This window comes from Silurus meridionalis, chromosome 2, assembly GCF_014805685.1.
Source record: "Silurus meridionalis isolate SWU-2019-XX chromosome 2, ASM1480568v1, whole genome shotgun sequence".
NCBI classification, from domain to species: Eukaryota; Metazoa; Chordata; class Actinopteri; order Siluriformes; family Siluridae; genus Silurus; species Silurus meridionalis.
The window spans coordinates 30,244,751-30,264,739 of NC_060885.1; the positions used below are offsets into that span (position 1 = coordinate 30,244,751).

A 19,989-nucleotide genomic window follows, 5' to 3' on the forward strand; every position below is an offset into this window, starting at 1 on the left:
GTCACCCAAATGAGGATGGGTTCCCCTTTTGAGTCTGGTTCCTCTCAAGGTTTCTTCCTCATTACATCTAAGGGAGTTTTTCCTTGCCACAGTCGCCATGGCTGCTCATCAGGGATAAATGCACACCATTCCCCTTAACTGTTGATTTCTGTAAAGCTGCTTTGAGACAATGTCTGTTGTGAAAAGCGCTATAGAAATAAACTTGACATGTAGACTAGTTTACGAAGCTAAGAATCAGCAGGGCAGAAGGCAGAAAGAAGTTTGGGGTTAATGTGGATGAGACAGAGGGAGTCAGTGATGTAAACATGATCAAAATCAAACACCAAAATCCGCCATGATTCACACAATTTATCCTCCGGGTGGCGTTTTGTGGGTTTTTCCCTCATAATGGCGACACAAACTTAAATTACTGTCTTTATTGATCGTACAGATAAAAACAATACATCATTTAAATCTGTAAAATGTCTATAATTTTATATATATAAGCTTCCTGACTTGACTTGAAGAGGTGCATTTTCTCCGGTGTCACCTCATTAACTGTCCGTGTGGAAACATGGCAAAGGCTCTAAATGATGTCCACACGTTTCTGCACTGATATAGCCTTTATATTTAATCACTGTACATATGCTTACATATATATCACATGCTGTACATATGATACATGTTTAACACCTCCAAGCTGCCAGTTTTGGGCACCTGAGCAAGCCCTTAACTCACTACTGCTCATTTAGTAAATGAGATCATTAAGAGTCGCTTGGGATAAACACTTCCAACAGGAAGTGGCTATATCTCACTATCTTTGTCTCTCTATTTTCTCTATCTAATTGTCTCTGTGTCTCTTTTAGTAAAGGTCTCTGTCTCACTGTATATGTCTCTGTGTCTGTCTTTGTCTCTGTCTTTCCTGCTTATTTACGTCTAACAAAGTTTTGAGTTTTGAAGTAATGCCATTAGTGATCTATGATGAAAGACTTCCCTGGTTCGATTCTTACCTCTAGTTTCATATTGAAGTTTTGACCCTCTACCATCATTATCTAAGAGGAAACACTGGTCTCCTAACTATAGAAAAGCCAAGAGTCCAATAAGCAAAGCCTTGTTTGCCACCCCTGTGGTAGTGTAGTGGTTAGTGATGCGGTCGCTGCTTTCTGACTCACCCAGTTTGATTCCTACCCCTTAGCTTTCCTTTAAATTGTTTAAAAAGTTTTTAAAAAGAACCAAAAAAGGACCTAAAAATCAGGTTCTTGCAGGAGATCCTGTGGCTCAATTGGAAGAGCTTTACCTCTGGGTTAAGAGGTTGCCGGTTCAAACCCCGGCCAGGGCTCAAAGTTAAGAGTGTGGAAGGTTCCGTTGGCCGTAGTAAGGAAGGTGTCAGGAATGGCTGCGTAGAAGGATGGATGTGGTTTCGGAGGGCGTATCCTGAAGCAGGGGGGCAATATCCGGGCATCTGCCCCTGGTGTCTGAGAAGCTGAAAAGAGGGGGTTATGAAGCAAAAACGTCCAAAAAAGTATCGACTTAGGTTTTTGGCAGAATTTTTCCCTATATATGCAAAACTATCACCCTCACTTTTTCTGAGGCTGTGAAGCAGCATGTCTTCACAGCCTTTGTTCACAGTCAACCATTCCATTGCTCACCAGACACTACTTTCCACACAGCTTAACCAGTGTGGGGACAAGCCAGATTCGAACCAGCAACCTCTGAGCTCAGAGGCAAGGCTTTTACCACAAAGCAATCAAGTCCCACAACACACCTTCTTTTTTTGGGGGGTTTATCCTTCGTTTCATGCTTCAAAACAAGAAATTCAGATCAGACAGAAACACAGAAAGCAGGATTCGAACCCTGAACCCCACCAACAGCGACATACCAGTCTTAACCCACTGAACCATCGGGAAGGACTGGCTGCGACAATTGTTTAGAGCAGGTCTATCTTTTCTTTCAAACCATTAACACAAGAATATAATGCTAAAGACAGACGTAGGAAGCAAACCAATATCGTGACTAGCAGGATTCGAACCCCGATTCACACCATTAGCAAGGAACCAGCATTACCCTCTGAACTATCAGGAAGGACAAGCTGGGAAGCTTGTTTAGAGCAGGTCTATCTTTCTTTTTAACCCATCAAAACAAGAATATGAAGATGTAGGAATCAGGAATTTAACCTACCTCATGACTAGCAGACAGAAAGCCAGGTTTGAACCCTGACCACCAACATTAGCAAAGCACCAGCCTTAACCCACTAAGCCATCAGAAAAAACAGGATGGGAAGCTTGATTAGAGCAGGTCTATCATTCATTTCAAACTATCAACACAAGAATTTAACGGTAAAGATAGATGTAGAAAGCGAATACAGATGTAAGTAGCACAAGTTGAACCCACATTGTAAATAGCAGGAAGAAAGCAAGATTCGAACCCTGATCCCCACCAGCAGCGAGATCCCAACTTTAACCCATTGAACCATTGGTGAGGACAGGATAGGAAGCTTATTTAGAGCAGGTCTATCTTTCTTTTCAACCCATTAAAAACAAAAATATATCGCTAAAGAAAGATGTAGGAAGTGAATCCTGATCATGACTGGCAGACAGAAAGCAGGATTCGAACCCTGGACCCCACCAAACGCAAGAAACCTGGTTTAACCCACTGAACCATCAGGAAAGACCAGAAGGTTGTTTAGAGCAGGTCTATCTACCTTTAAACCATCAACACAAGCCTATAAAGCTAAAGAAAGATTTAAAAGCAGAAACATAACCTACATAGCAACTAGCAGGCAGAAGGTAGGATTCAAACCCTGATCCTCACCATCAGCGAGGCACCAGCCTTAACCCACTGAACCATGGAAGAGATCAGACTAGGAACCATGTTTAGATGAGGCACAAGCCTTAAACCACTGAACGACCACTGCTGAAAAGCATGTGTGGTTTTCGAAGGGTTCATACTTTGTTTCATGCCAGCGCAGTAAGAAAGAAGGCATGTAGGACTGGCTTTGAAACCTTATCACCAGCGTGGTCTACATTAGGGACCATGTTCAGGGACAAGCCTTAACCCACTGAGCTACCAGTGAAGTGCCTATTTTTTGGTGGAGTTATCTTTCATTAAAGACCAGGAAATCAAGAAATGAATCCAACCCAGAAAGGACAGAATTGAAATGTTTTCAGAGTGGACAAGGTCCAGAAGTTTTATTTACCAACACAGCAACCAGAAATCAAACTCTCAAACTCATCCTTGTGGGGATACTGACATTAACCCACTAGACTATCACATCTATCTAGCTATCTATCTATCTATGATGTGAGGTCCAGTTAACAGCTAAAACAGGTAGAAGTAATAACTACTTTTTACTTAAGTACATGTCAGAGCCAAGACTTTTAATCAGTACTTTAACTTTTACCCCGTATTTTAAAACATGAGTATCTGTACTTCTACTTAAGTAAAGGATGTGTGTACTTTTGCCACCTCTGGATGTAAGTGGTATTATAAATCTGAGGTATCCACATCATGCACTGACCTTGCTGCTCAATGTCAATGTCGTATAAGAATCTACAGTGAGGAAAATAAGTATTTGAACACCCTGCTATTTTGCAAGTTCTCCCACTTAGAAATCATGGAGGGGTCTGAAATTGTCATCGTAGGTGCATGTCCACTGTGAGAGACATAATCTAAAAAAAAAAAATCCAGAAATCACAATATATGATTTTTAAACTATTTATTTGTATGATACAGCTGCAAATAAGTATTTGAACACCTGTCTATCAGCTAGAATTCTGACCCTCAAAGACCTGTTAGTCTGCCTTTAAAATGTCCACCTCCACTACATTTATTATCCTAAATTAGATGCACCTGTTTCAGGTCGTTAGCTGTATAAAGACACCTGTCCACCCCATACAATCAGTAAGAATCCAACTACTAACATGGCCAAGACCAAAGAGCTGTCCAAAGACACTAGAGACAAAATTGTACACCTCCACAAGGCTGGAAAGGGCTACGGGGAAATTGCCAAGCAGCTTGGTGAAAAAGGTCCACTGTTGGAGCAATCATTAGAAAATGGAAGAAGCTAAACATGACTGTCAATCTCCCTCGGACTGGGGCTCCATGCAAGATCTCACCTCGTGGGGTCTCAATGATCCTAAGGAAGGTGAGAAATCAGCCCAGAACTACACGGGAGGAGCTGGTCAATGACCTGAAAAGAGCTGGGACCACCGTTTCCAAGGTTACTGTTGGTAATACACTAAGACGTCATTGTTTGAAATCATGCATGGCACGGAAGGTTCCCCTGCTTAAACCAGCACATGTCCAGGCATGTCTTAAGTTTGCCACTGACCATTTGGATGATCCAGAGGAGTCATGGGAGAAAGTCATGTGGTCAGATGAGACCAAAATAGAACTTTTGGGTCATAATTCCACTAAACGTGTTTGGAGGAAGAAGAATGATGAGTACCATCCCAAGAACACCATCCCTACTGTGAAGCATGGGGGTGGTAGCATCATGCTTTGGGGGTGTTTTTCTGCACATGGGACAGGGCGACTGCACTGTATTAAGGAGAGGATTGCGAGATTTTGGGGAACAACCTCCTTCCCTCAGTTAAAGCATTGCAGATGGGTCGAGGCTGGGTCTTCCAACATGACAATGGCCCAAAGCACACAGCCAGGATAACCAAGGAGTGGCTCTGTAAGAAGCATATGAAGGTTCTGGCGTGGCCTAGCCATTCTCCAGACCTAAACCCAATAGAGAATCTTTGGAGGGAGCTCAAACTCCGTGTTTCTCGGCGACAGGCCAGAAACCTGACTGATCTAGAGAAGATCTGTGTGGAGGAGTGGGCCAAAACCCTCCTGCAGTGTGTGCAAACCTGGTGAAAAACTAAAGGAAACGTTTGACCTCTGTAATTGCAAACAAAGGCTACTGTACCAAATATTAACATTGACTTTCTCAGGTGTTCAAATACTTATTTGCAGCTGTATCATACAAATATTTAAAAAATCAAACATTGTGATTTCTGGATTTTATTTTTTAGATTATGTCTCTCACAGTGGACATGCACCTACGATGACAATTTCAGACCCCTCCATGATTTCTAAGTGGGAGAACTTGCAAAATAGCAGGCTGTTCAAATACTTATTTTCCTCACTGTATGTGTTTGTTTAGCGTATTAACTTTGTTTACTTCTTATGAAACGTGGGAAAAGTCATATAGCAAGCTTTGAACCAGCAACATCTGGGAGAGCCACATTCCACCTGCTAAAGAAGTTACCCTGAACACCATTATCCGATAACCTCCACCCTCCTGTTAAAGACTTGCCTTCTGTGTGACTTCTGTAAGCAGGAACATGTGCAGTTATGACTACAGTGCAAAGCTGCCTACTTTTATTATTATTATTATTATTATTATTATTATTATTATTATTATTATATAATGTGCAGGTAGGGGTGTGCTACAGGCTCTAAACCATCATTTTAATACATCCTTCATTACAACATACAACTGCATTAATAAAAAGCGACAAGCAATTTTCTTTCCCCGAAATGCACCAAAATTGATCATTTTTGATTTAGCATCACACACACCAATAAAATAGGATGTTCTTCCTGGGATCAGAATCAGTGACAAACTGCAAATGAGAAAATAAAAACAAAACAAAAACAACAGATTCCATCTCATTCCGTCCCTACATGCATATAATCCTTCATCATCACCACTCCAATCAAGGCCTTTATGGCCTGTCTTACCATCGTCATCAAACATGGCAACATACAAAGTACAATTCCAACAATCAATACAAGAATCATTCCTAAAACAAAGTAGTCAACACTAGTAAACAAACTCTTAATCTTCTCAAAAAAAACTTTGTTCAGCAGTTGTTTCACGTTCTCCAAGACGTCATGAGACAATTGTTTCTCAGTGCTTGTTCAATATGTCTATAAGCAGTATTTGTAACAGTTCCTTCTCACTGAATAAGTTATTCAAGAGAATAAGAAAAACTCGGAGTGTAATTACAACTATGCACATATTGTTATTGAATTTAGACCTAGAGCAGGTATCAGGGTGAGCTAAACAAAACAGTCGAATGAGTCAGATCTTCACCCCGGAGGTGGCCCCCTTTCTACTATAAAGAAAGGATCTTTCTGGGCTCTCAACTATTTCAGCCCTGAATACTCACTTATTTAGGCTTCTACCTAACAGACCAATTAGTGCACAGACTAAGGGGGTATATGGATCCTGCTTGCATGTATACACTGTGGCTGCTAATTAGTCAGAACTCCAGTTCTGGTTACAGCTAGAACAGTCGCTGGACTCAGATACTTCGGCTCACCGACCTTGGTAGGCTTCAGGACTTTGTATCAGGACCTGCTGATTAGGCACAAAAGGGTGTGTTGGCTTATCTGTGGGCAGAGGAAGAGTTAGTGAGACATCAGCACTAATAGAATTAAATTTTTCAACCAGGGCAGAAATGTAGTCGTCCACCATCACTTCCAGGTTACCTAAAGAGGAAATGCCAGTGCATCCCCTGACCCATGGGGTCAGGAAAGGTTGGCCTATTAGAATTTCAAAAGGTGACAGTTTAGTAGTTGAAGATGGACTCATTCTCATTTCTGTGAGTACTGCAGGGAGAACAACAGTCCAATTTCGGCCTGTTTCAATGCAGGCTTTAGTAACACATTCCTTAATGGTTCCGTATGTTCTCTCTACCACTCAAGCTGACTGTGGGTGATGGGAAATATTTAAATGCCAGTCAATTGCTAAGCTTTTAACCAAAAGTTGTGTTACTTTAGAAGCAAAAGGTGTGCCGTTATCACTTTCAATCACACTAGGAATACCAAACCTAGAGATCATCTCTTTCGTTAATATTTTGACAACCGTTTTAGCGTTCTCTGTCACACGTGCAAATGCTTCTGGCCACTTACTGAATCTGTCAACTATAACCAACAAATATCTCAAATTTCCTACAGGTGGCATATGTGTAAAATCTATCTGTAGGTGTTGGAAAGGGGCATCAGGAAAAGTAAGCGCAGTATGTTGTACAGGTCAATGTATGTTCGTTTTGGCACAAGTCAAACATAAATCCAACACTAGCTTGGTTGTTTTAGCTACATGTGATGTAAGGTGTACAGTATCAAAGGATGTGACAGCACCGTTTTCTCAGCATCCCGGACCATCAGAGCCGCAGCAGCCACTGCACGCTAGCACGAGAGCATCCCTTGTGCTATGTTGTCTGAAGATTTGGAAAGAGACGCAACAGGGCGATATCTGTCACCGTGTTCCTGGGCTAGGATGAATCTAAACCTCAACATCAGGTGCTGTTTCCTACAAGTCAGTACATTTGATCAGAACTGGTTTCCTCTGTTTACCATTTAATAAAAAAAACACACAAACTGTCTAATAAATGCAGCATCTTGTCCTTTTTTGAAGCAAGTAGCACTTTTAGTCTATACATCAATAACAATAGATTTATAAATTGGATTTTGTCTAAACATGTTACTTGAGAATAATAATGTGTGTGTGTGTGTGTGTGTGTGTGTGTGTGTGTGTGTGTTTACTTTGCTAGACATCTCCTCCTGGGGTTTTCGTATCTCTTCCTCTTTGCGGCGTTCACGCTCCTCAATTTCCTGCTGCCTGGCTCGCTGATTCATCAGCTTGCGCAGGCGCTCCTGGTACTCGCCCTTCTCCTCCTCCCTCTGCTCCTGACGCTCACACTCCCCACGCTCTGAAACACACCAGCCAACAACATCGTGACCACTGGGCAGTAAAGTTCACTTTAATGTGGATCCAGTAACAAACACTGAAGATCATAGAGAAGTGACTTTTGCTACAACGATGGAAATCTCAAATCAACCATCTTCCATATTTACTACAGTTACAACTAAGTTTTATCATTTTTAAGAGTTTAAATATCTTTTTAAATTATATATTATTTTAATTTAAATTATATATTTATCTATTTAAATCTCCCTCTTTGGAGGGAGCTCAAACTCCGTGTTTCTCAGCGACAGGCCAGAAACCTGACTGATCTAGAGAAGATCTGTGTGGAGGAGTGAGCCAAAATCCCTCCTGCAGTGTGTGCAAACCTGGTGAAAAACTACAGGAAACGTTTGACCTCTGTAATTGCAAACAAAGGCTACTGTACCAAATATTAACATTGACTTTCTCAGGTGTTCAAATACTTATTTGCAGCTGTATCATACAAATAAATAGTTACAAAATCATACATTGTGATTTCTGGATTTTTTTTTTTAGATTATGTCTCTCACAGTGGACATGCACCTACGATGACAATTTCAGACCCCTCCATGATTTCTAAGTGGGAGAACTTGCAAAATAGCAGGGAGTTTAAATACTTATTTTCCTCACTATATATATATATATATATATATATATATATATATATATATATATATATATATATATATATATATATATTATTCATACTTATAGTCAGATGACATTTTAATATACTTTTATACTTATTTTAATTATTTTTATGTTACTTTACTCTTTATTTTAAAATTGTGTATTATATATTGTATTTCTTTCATGTTTACAAGTCATTAAAAGCTAATAATAATAATGTATATATGTATTATTATTTATCTATTTATTTATTTTTATTCATACTTAGCATGGTGCTGTTCCCGAACCTCGAAGTGATGCTACCCGTCAGAATGCTCTTAATGGTGCAGGTGTAGAAAGTCTTTAGGCGTCTCAGATGGTACAGACGCTGCCGGGCCTTCTTCACCAGGGTGTTAATGTGACAGGTCCAAGACATGTCCTGTGTGATGTGAACATCTAGGTACCAGAAACTCTCCACTCTCTCCACTGGGGTCCTGTTTATGTTTAGTGGTTAGTACGACCACTCCTGCTTTATGCTGAAGTCCACTATCACTCATTAGCCTTGCTGACGTTCATGAGAAGATTGTTCTCCTGGCACCATCTCTCCAGGTTTTTTATCTCCTGTAGGTAGGCCGTTTTATCGTTGTTGGAGAGGAGGCCCACCACAACCGGGTTGTCAGCAAACTTGATGGTGGTGGAGTTGAAAGCATTTTCACATAATTCCTATTTCTGCCGGTCCAGGTGGCTCATCGTGAATAAGTTGTATTATAAATCTGACATATCCACAGCATGCACTGACCTTATTGCGCAATGTCATGGTAAAGACGCTCCACTTTGGAGTTGTTCCTCAGCAGGTCCAGACACTGGCGATAAGACTCCCACAAGAATTTCACTCAAGGAGTGAGCAGCAAAATGATCAGTACGATCCTGAGTGTCCTCTCCACTCACAGCGCTCAACAGCACACTGAAAACACAAGATACAATGATTATATTCTCCTATCGTTCATCCGCTTACACACAGCACATCTATACACACTGTTCAATATTGTCACACACCTCTCTGGGGTCTGAATGTTATCCAGATCCACAATATTTGCCATTTTCTGAGACTCCTCTTTGGGAGTCTTGGTCTTCTCCTCTGCGAGTTTCAGGTAGGTACGAACCACATCCTCAAGGGATTTGATATTCACCTAAGAAGCAAAGCAAAATCTTTTGGTATCAATTTTTATGTTAAAACATGGTAGCTGGTTAATACTCAAATTAAAATACAGTAAATAAAATATTCAAAGTAAAATCCACTTCCACCTTTAGCATATCTATAAGGTCACACCCCTACACCAGCTGAGTGAACTTGTACACCCAGGTTTTTAAACAGATGCTAATCCTAAAAACCAGAAACTTTACTTGAAGGTATTTTCACTTCACTTTCACACCAGTATTACAAAAGTGCAATCTCTATTTCTGCCAGCAGAGAGCAGTACAGCCCCAATGTCAGCATCATTACTCATCTGCATAATTCTAAATTTTTAACAATCGTAATTTAAATACAGCAAAATCCTGATTCAAATAACAAGTCTGAGGTTATTAATTTAGTTTTCTACAATTGACAACGTTTCTACATTTTACAACTATTTATTTATTTAAAAAAATAAACTAATAAAAAATGTATTTATCAACATAATATAATGTTTCTCATGAGAACTATGAGAGTTTGTTGAAATCCTATTGTGCAGCATATTTTCATAATAAAGTATTGCATCTAACTGTATGGTAGTTCATTGTTTCTTTGCTTTGCTTCTATATTGATTGTGTGTGTGACTGTACTGCTAGAAGATTATGTTTGGTGCCTATGAATCCTGAATTCCAAAAAACTGAACATAGATTATACAACACTGTGTAACGTAAAGACAAAACTTAATGTTCATTTGACTTCACGTTTGTTTTCAGAAAGACACAGACCTGCTGACAGATGTTCTGGTACTGGTAAAGGCCCTCCTTCGCCAGATGGCTCTTGCGCAGGTCCACACAGAGCTCCAGGAACTTAAGCATAATGGGCTCGTGAATCTTCTGCCATGTTCGATGATTTCTGTGTTTGATGACATTGTAAAGGACGTTAAGAGCAGCCTGCTTTTTACCAACTTCAAGGAACTCTGGAAAGAAACATAGAAACATCATATGTTTATTAATCTATATATAATAGACAGGTATTTTTTTGCTTTGAGTACTGAGAAATTACATTCCTGATGTAGCTGGTTAGAAAAATCCAACCCCATAAAAAAACTGTCACAAAAACTGACCTGAATTGAATGGATGCAGTTATAATTATACATATAAACTATACTTTATTCATAGTGTATTAGACCATAATTGCAAAGTCGCTACGCCTAGTTAGATGATTTTATAATGTAGTTTTGTGGTTAATAAAATAACAAAAGGATAAACATGATATTTATAAACGCTGTGGAAAACACAGTTATGGAAACTGTATATAATATAATGGTTTAGCTATTATAACTATAATAAGGCACACCTGCCCTTATTCTCACATCTACGTAGTGTAGTGAACCTAAATAGGACGAGAAGACTGATTTGGAAAACAGCAAATGGCCTGTATTTATTACAAAAAGAGAAAAGATGGCAGTGGTGCCATGACGCGGTGCTGACGTCACCGAGCGCGAGAACACTTACCGTTAGCTCGCATTAGAGATTAGCGCTTTTCAACTGACCTGAATAGATGCACTTTTAATGATCTATTATTAGTGAACCTGGAATTATATACCTAAAACACTGACCCTATATATATATATATAGAGAGAGAGAGAGAGAGAGAGAGAGAGAGAGAGAGAGAGTTAGAGAGAAAGTTATCTAACTTTAGCATAGCATGCTAAGCGAGACCTGTTGCCGCTAAAACATTTCATACTCTGACACTCTGTCAGGATACAAGCACTACATAAGGTGCACCGCCATTAGTCTCCCATCTACATAGTGACACTAAATTGGAGGGGGAGATCAAACTTGAGATTCCGATAACGGCTTCGTGATGAAAAAAGAAACAGCGCTCAGAAACACTTACCGTTAGCTCTTTTCAGAGCGCTCTCTGGACTATTACAATACCACATCCTTTCAGGCCGCTGCGAGAAAAAGCAAAAGACCTGCGTCACGACCACGCCCGAGGCCGCACCGCCCCCCAGCGGCAAAAAGGAGCAACGTCAATTAGAAAATAATATTCAGTCTATAATAAATACATTGTTGTAAAATGTAGAAATTATAGAAATGGTGAATTTACCACATTAATATATCATATTATTCTTTACCATCCTGATAAAAAAAAAAGAAAAAAAAATTAAATGTGACTGATGTTGGTCCAAAGAATGTAACTATGTTTAAATTAAAAAATGCACTTAAGTTTATGTATTAAAATTAAAAAAGTCGTGTTGACAAAATTAAAAAATAGTAATATTTCAGTTTTACACAAATAATTTAAGTAAAACGAATGAAATAGAGTTGTGTTGCTTCTGCAGTACCGCGCTACGGTCAGCAGGTGGAGTAATATCTGCACATGCGCAGATGAAAAGCACATTCTGGTTTTGATCGGCGCCATTTAATGTTCACAGTGCAAAAAGAGAAAACAAGCGAAGTTTTTTACTTGTGGACACACAGCCAGGTGATATTTTACTTTTTTATGTATATGTTGAGGATGTCAGTAGGTTAGGTTGGTTAATCGCGCATAATCTCATGTTATGTATGGTATTTTCCTGATGTTACCGTATTCCTCATGTCGTTTTTACATTCATGTTAGTTACAGTCTTGTTTTTCGCTTTAATTTAATTTATATTTGTTGAAATGTGATTATTTGATTATTATTATTTGAGTAATAGTAATATTTGCCATGCTGTTTGTCTTTGTCTGGCAGGAGGACGGCAGTGATCGGATATTAGTAGGCCATTCCTAAACATCCAAATGCCAGACACAGATGCTCACACCTACATAGCTGTTAGAGGTAATATTTCTAGAATACATTATATATATTATATAATATAATATAATATAACCCCTTCTCTCACCCTTGAGCTGTTGGTAATTCTCTTTTTATACTTAATATTTTAGGATGTTAAACATGATGCAACCTCGATGCGCAACACCACCCTGGGAATCTATGTCGTCGTACATGAAGGAGCAGATGATACAGACCCATATGAGGATGTTGGCATCATAATTAAATGCATCCAAGTATTTGAAAACCTGAACAATGTAGCAAATGCATGTTCTGTGATAATTGGTCTAATTTATGCATTAAACTTGTCTAATCCACAAGATCTGAGATACACTTTTAAAGTATTTAAAAAGTTATTTATGAAACTAGATGCAAACAAGCATTCAAACAAGGTCCAGGTCCTGAAAAATAAACTCTTGTCATAAGGCAGGACATACTGTCTGTTTTCTCCATAAAGTTGTGCTGTTTGCTATAGCAGTACATTTGTTTCAGTACATGTTCATTTCTTTCAAGGTCTTGCATTGACTAACTGATGCATTGTTAGCTTTTTTTTTTTTAGTTTCGAAAGGAAAATATAAAAAAATAAGACTTATGTATTATTATTTGTTTTGTATTATTATTTTGGCTGGACCACAGCAGACGTGGCAAAAGTACACACATCCTTTACTTAAGTAGAAGTACAGATACTCATGTTTTAAAATACTCAGGTAAAAGCTGAAGTACGATTATACCTTTTTACTCAAGTGAAAGTAAAGAAGTCTTGGCTCTGACATGTACTTAAGTAAAAAGTAGTTATTACTTCTACCTGTTTTAGCTGTTAACTGGACCTCACATTATATTAGATAGATAGATAGATAGATAGATAGATAGATAGATAGATAGATAGATAGATAGATAGATAGATAGATAGATAGGTTACTGTCAGGGTCTCCATGAGGATGAGTTTAAGAGTTTGATTCCTGGTCGAGCTGGTGGTTGCTGTGTTGGTAAATAAAACTTCTGGACCTTGTCCCCTTTTGAAAACATTTCAATTCTGTCCTTTCTGTGTTGGATTAATTTCTTGATTTCCTGGTCTTTAATGAAAGATAACTCCACCAAAAAAAAAAAAAAGCACTTCAGTGGTAGCTCAGTGGGTTAAGGCTTGTGCCTGAACATGGTCCTTAATATAGTCCACGCTGGTGATAAGGTTTCAAAGCCAGTCCTACTTGCCTTCTTTCTTACTGTGCTGGCATGAAACAAAGTATGAACCCTCCAAAAAGCACACATGCTTTTCAGCAGTGGTCGCTCGGTGGTTTAAGGCTTGTGCCTCATCTAAACATGCTTTCCAGTCTGATCTCTTCCATGGTTCAGTGGGTTAAGGCTGGTGCCTCGCTGATGGTGAGGATCAGGATTTGAATCCTACCTGCTAGTTGCGATGTAGGTTATGTTCCTGCTTCCTAAATCTTTCTTTAGCTTTATAGTCTTGTGTTGATGGTGTAAAGGTAGATGGACCTGCTCTAAACAACCTTCCTGGCCTGTCTTCCCTGATGGTTCAGTGGGTTAAATTAGGTTTCTTGCTTTTGGTGGGGTCAAGGGTTCGAATCCTGCTTTCTGTCTGCCAGTCACGATCAAGATTCACTTCCTACATCTTTCTTTAGCTATATATTTTTGTTTTTAATGGGTTGAAAAGAAAGATAGACCTGCTCTAAATAAGCTTCTTAGCCTGTCCTCACCAATGGTTCAGTGGGTTAAGGTTGGTAGCTCGCTGCTGGTGGGGATCAGGGTTCGAATCCTGCTTTCTTCCTATTTTTTACAATGTGGGTTCAACTTGTGCTACTTACATCTGTATTCGCTTCCTACATCTTTCTTTACCGTTAAATTCTTGTGTTGATGGTTTGAAATGAATGATAGACCTGCTCTAATCAAGCTTCCCATCCTGTTTTTTTCTGATGGCTTAGTGGGTTAAGGCTGGTACTTTGCTAATGTTGGTGGTCAGGGTTCAAACCTGGCTTTCTGTCTGCTAGTCATGAGGTAGGTTAAATTCCTGATTCCTACATCTTCATATTCTTGTTTTGATGGGTTAAAAAGAAAGATAGACCTGCTCTAAACAAGCTTTCCAGCTTGTCCTTCCTGATGGTTCAGTGGGTTAAGACTGGTATTTCGCTGTTGGTGGGATTCAGAGTTTGAATCCTGCTTTCTGTCGGGTCTGAATTTCTTGTTTTAAAGCATGAAACGAAGGATAAACCCCCCAAAAAAGAAAGTTTGTGTGGGACTTGATGGCTTTGTGATAAAAGCCTTGCCTCTGAGCTCAGAGGTTGCTGGTTCAAATCTGGCTTGTCCCCACACTGGTTAAGCTGTGTGGAAAGTAGTGTCTGGTGAGCAATGGTGTGGTTGACTGTGAACAAAGGCTGTGAAGACCTGCTGCTTCACAGCCTCAGAAAAAGAATTTTTTGGCAAAAATATTCCCTATATATGCAAAACGAAGTTGATACATTTTTGGGCGTTTTTGCTTCATAAGCCCCTGTTTTCCGCTTCTCAGACACTGGGGGGGGAGATGCCCGGATATTGCCCCCCTGCTTCAGGATACACTCTCCGAAACCATCCACATGCAACCTTCCACACAGCCATTCCTGACACCTTGCACACTCTTAACTTCAAGTCCTGGCCAGGGTTTGAACCGGCAACCTCTCAACACAGAGGTAAAGCTCTTCCAATTGAGCCACAGGATCTCCTGCATGAACCTGATTTTTAGGACCTTTTGTAGTTCTTTATTAAAACTTTTTAAAGGAAAGCTAAGCGGTAGGAATCGAACCGGGTGAGTAAGATAGCAGAGACCGCATGACTAACCACTACACTACCACAGGGGTGGCAAACAAGGCTTTGCTTAATGGACTCTTGGTTTTCTATAGTTAAGAGACCACTGTTTTCTCTTAGATCATGATTTCAGAGGGTCAAAACTTCTCCTTCCTGTACATTCTCTCAGTAACTCGAAGTCTATGAGAAGTGACTCAGGTACAAGAACCACATCTCCAACACCTGCACCACTGATATACCATGATTTGCCAGCAACCAATTTTAATGATCTTTCATTGTTCTGTTTTTAAAAACTTCTTATAATGTTCAATATGAAACTAGAGGTAAGAATCGAACCAGGGAAGTCTTTCATCATAGATCACTAATGGCATTACTTCAAAACTCAAAACTTTGTTAGACATGTAAATAAACAGGAAAGACAGAGACAAAGACAAAGAGACACAGACACAGCTTTAGAAAGAGTGAGAAACAAATAGAGAGACAGCAAGTGAGACAGAGACATTTACTAAAAGAGACACAGAGACAAAGATAGAAAGATATAGCTACTTCCTGTTGAAAGTGTTTATCCCGAGCGACTCTTAATGATCTCATTTACTAAATGAGCAGTAGTGAGTTAAGTGCTTGCTCAGGTGCCCAAAACTGGCAGCTTGGAGGTGTTAAACATGTATCATATGTACAGCATGTGATATATATGTAGTTATAAAGCACTAAATGGATTATCTCCATGTATCTCTCCAGTCTTATAACACGCTACAATCCGTCACGCTCCCTGAGATCTCAAAACTCTGGGCTTCTAGTAGTTCCTAGAATAGCAAAGTTCACTAAAGGCGGTAGATCATTTTCACATTTAGCTCCTACACTCTGGAATAGTTTAAGTGCAGATTAAGTTTAAATGCAGATTAAAACCATATCTTTTTAGCAAAGCCTACACATAACATACGTCTCACATCATAACCTTGTGCTCCAGAACATCTGATCACATGCACATTATCAACTTGTGCTGTTAATATCATGAACAGCAGCTATGCTAATTCCTCTCCACTGCTTCTCTTTCCCTCCCCATCCCGAGGCATCCTGAGGTTTGGCCAGCTCCAGTCACCTCCCACCTCGTGAAGAATATGGACCTTTGAAGAAGTAGATGCCGAACCATCCAGAGACGTACCAGTGCCAATTGGATCCCACTGCATGTGTGGTTTTGACATTGGACCTCCTGAAGTGTTTAAAGGCTCTGGCATGGAGAAGCTGATGCTGGATCTGTGATGATCACAAATGTTGAGCTCATAAAACTCGGAGCTACTAACCATATAGACTGTACAAGACTGTAGGAAGAACATTTACTTATAATCTTATACTCCAGTACTCATGTTAGTTCTCACTCTCCAGTGTTCTGTATTGTTGAAAGATTTATGATCAAACTCTTGATGTCACCCAAATGAGGATGGGTTCCCCTTTTGAGTCTGGTTCCTCTCGAGGTTTCTTCCTCATTATATCTAAGGGAGTTTTTCCTTGCCACAGTCACCACGGCTGCTCATCATGGATAAATACACACCATTCACCTTAACTGTTGATTTCTGTAAAGCTGCTTTGAGACAATGTCTGTTGTGAAAAGTTCTACAGAAATAAACTTGACTTGACATGTAAGCATATGTACAGTGATTAAATATAAAGGCTATATCAGTGCAGAAACGTGTGGACATCATTAAAAGCCTTTGCTATGTTTCCACACGGACAGTTAATGAGGTGATACCGGAGAAAATGCACCTCTTCAAGTCAAGTCAGGAAGCTTTTATATATAAAATTATAGACATTTTACAGATTTAAATGATGTATTGTTTTTATCTGTACAATCAATAAAGACAGTAATTTAAGTTTGTGTCGCCATTATGAGGGAAAAACCCACAAAACGCCCCCCAGAGGGTAAATTGTGTGAATCATGGCGGATTTGGTGTTTGATTTGAGACTTGGCGCATAAATAAAACAAAAGTTTACTGATTAAAAATATTTTTATCTGGAGTTTATTTATTTATTTTATATCTAAGTAAAGAAAGGACGTCGTGGATAAATTTATTTTTTGCCAAAGGTTTTAATTTCGCCTCTTTTTTATTTAGTTATTCATTTATGTATTTACATTTGGGGAAACAGAAATGTGCGCTGAATTGATAGCGCGGTAATAAAATTTCGTGCCGTTTAAAATAATTTTTATTTTGACAGCCAAATATACATACACATACACACACACACACACACACACACACACACACACACACACACACATATATATATATATATATATATATATATATATATACAAAAACTAATTAAAAATGATGTTACCTAATGAATGTGTCCAGGCTGAAGATCCACATATAGAACACAAGCAGAGAAAAGATGATGATGATCAGGAATGTGTCTGTTCTCAGTCATGTTCTCATCACTGACTCCCTCTGTCTCATCCACATTAACCCCAAACTTCTTACTGCCTTCTGCCTGCTGATTCTTAGCTTCGTAAACAAGTCTACATCTGTGGTGAGTGAGAGACAGGACTTTATACACCAGTGGATTGAAAAAGACGTGCAGTAACAGGAAATCGGTTGTTCGGCTGAAATCGGCACGCAGTGAAAATAAAAAAATAATATTTCACCAAATCAATGGATTAAAACTAAAGTAACGAGTCTGTTTTGAAAATGTAAGAAGTAAAAAGTACAGATATTTGTGTAAAAATGTAATGAGTAAAAGTAAAAAGTTGTCTGAAAAATAAATAGTGGAGTAAAGTACTGATACCAGAAAAATCTACTTAAGTACAGTAACGAAGTATTTGTACTTCTTTACTTCCCACCTCTGATCTATGGTACAGGTCGTTGAGTTTTCTTCCTTATAATGGCCTTTCAGGGTTAAGTCTGTTTTAATTTCCAGCATATCACACAGGATCATACTTGGACTGATTGCTTTGATCACTGCATCAATGATGTCAGACTCTCTGTGTACTTTATTTATTCTGGCCTCAATCTGGTGTACCAAATTATTGTATGACAGTTTATCTTTCTGTCCCTGTTCCCCTTTTTGGCCATTAATCTTGAAATCCTGTCTAATCGTGACTTCTGAAACAGGGGAGCTTGAAACATCAGGAAAATTTAAACTCACGTGCTGGATTTCGTTTCTCAGCGTACTGGTAGACATCTCGAAATTACGATGCAGTTCGGTACTGTTTCTTTAAACACGTGAGCTCAGATCAGCTCCTGTCTGTATCGCCGCCGCCATCTTGGATCGCGCCATCGTTGTGCTGCGTCATCCCTCTGGCAAACTAACAGATCTTTCACGTGTTAGCAGGCTACATCATCGTCATTTTCTGTCTCTGTAACATTTTCCTACTGCCTCACTTATTAATCTGATTAGCGAGTGCCATTTACTCTGTCCATCTACTGACAATTTAGCATACACACACACCTCTTGCAATTGATCAAGCCGTAGCCGGAGCAAAGCCTCGCTCAGCCGCTCTTGTAGTTGCTCCTGAAGAAGGCAACAAGCGTGTGGTTGATTTGGGTTCTCTTTTTATTCAGCCAACATATTTGTTAGCCGAGACAGATCCCTCCACAGCCCGTTTCAAGACGAGAGAACAATTTACCACACGTTTTCAACAAAAAAAAACTTAGCGCTCGCGCGCTATTCACTCTTCTCTTTGTTTTGGGGGGGATTCTTTTTCTGGCTACTGCCACCTGCTGGACACCAATCACCCGGCTGTCAATATACAAATCTGCAAACTAATTCAATAAAGATGCCAGAATTTTCAAACGGACACTAAAACTTACAACAACACCAAAAATAATAATAATGTTAATTAAATATAAATAAATTATCTTGTATAAAAACGTGATCAGATAGGGTTAAAAATGTTCATTAATATAGCAGTTTGCATTCATTGCTATGGTAAATTAAATGATTTCTAGAACTAATGTTTAAACACACACACACACACACACACACAATGTCTGTAAGCAAAGAGAGAGATAGAGAGAGAGAGAGAGAGAGAGAGCAAGCAAAAAAAACAAAAACACTATACATTTGTAATGTTTTAATATCGTGGTGTTTGTTTTTTATGCTATTTTACTTTATATATTTTCAAAACATATTATTTTGAAAGACGTGCTGCTGTGACTTTTTTTTATAATTTTCTTGCCAGAATTGTAACCTGTGCAGGTTCAGTAACATCATCTATCATCATTTTATTACTACCATCAATAGTTAACAGGTGTCTCTTAGCAGGAGAACTAGAATCACAACACAAATATGACTTCTAATCAAAACACTGGACCATGCTTCATTAGACTAAACAGCACTTCTCTCTGCTACATTGTTTTCCTTTCACACTGTCGACAGGTAAACAGAATTTCGTGAAAAACTACATCCTACTGAAGCTCTTTTATTACATCTGCAATTCATAAATGAGACTACAGGCGGCGTCCTTAGACTTTTTTCCCCCTCAACTCCCCCATGCCACTGAATCATCTTCAGCAGTTTCACATCAATCATGAGCAAATTGAACGAGGGGAAAAAATTGTTGTATATAAAAACATATTGCACGACAAAATAAAATACATTGATGGCTTTATAAATACAAAAGACAACAACAACCAAATTTAAAACAACAACAATAATAATAAGTAGTAGTAGTAACTAAATCCACGTCATATAAACTGTGTCCTGTCATTTAATAATAAAAAAAAAAGTTTTGTGAAAGGCTACAATCAATCTGTTTGTACACAGACTGAATATAAACATTTTATAACAGCTGAACTTGTCTAAATAATATTCGAGTGCATGATGAATACATATGTATATATATATATATATATATATATATATATATATATATATATATATATATATATATATA

General features: G+C 38.8%; 1 protein-coding gene and 1 long non-coding RNA gene across 2 annotated transcripts; one reads left to right on the plus strand and one right to left on the minus strand.

Moving 5' to 3' along the window:
* Positions 1-8,618: 8,618 nt before the first annotated feature.
* On the minus strand, positions 8,619-18,771 carry LOC124399918 (eukaryotic translation initiation factor 3 subunit A-like). Its single transcript, XM_046871255.1, has 7 exons — positions 18,543-18,771; positions 18,240-18,399; positions 17,433-17,450; positions 11,385-11,442; positions 10,271-10,461; positions 9,368-9,501; positions 8,619-9,275 (listed from the first exon to the last, which is right to left on the minus strand). Exons 4-7 carry the CDS (start codon positions 11,428-11,430, stop codon positions 9,125-9,127), a joined length of 522 nt encoding a protein of 173 aa, XP_046727211.1. The 5' UTR covers positions 11,431-11,442; positions 17,433-17,450; positions 18,240-18,399; positions 18,543-18,771; the 3' UTR covers positions 8,619-9,124.
* Positions 11,895-12,725, plus strand: LOC124399931. The gene is made up of 3 exons (XR_006928295.1): positions 11,895-11,975; positions 12,225-12,311; positions 12,419-12,725. It is a non-coding gene; the product is annotated as an uncharacterized LOC124399931 (long non-coding RNA).
* Positions 18,772-19,989: the final 1,218 nt, after the last annotated feature.

Bases quoted from the DNA above. Each gene is read 5' to 3' on its own strand.
- LOC124399918 (XM_046871255.1), bottom strand. From the start codon at position 11,430: ATGTGGTATTGTAATAGTCCAGAGAGCGCTCTGAAAAGAGCTAACG. The intron at 10,462-11,384 runs GTAAGTGTTTCT...GTTTCTTTCCAG, and splicing joins CGCTCTGAAAAGAGCTAACG to AGTTCCTTGAAGTTGGTAAA. The intron at 9,276-9,367 runs GTGTGTGACAAT...TTGTGTTTTCAG, and splicing joins AACATTCAGACCCCAGAGAG to TGTGCTGTTGAGCGCTGTGA.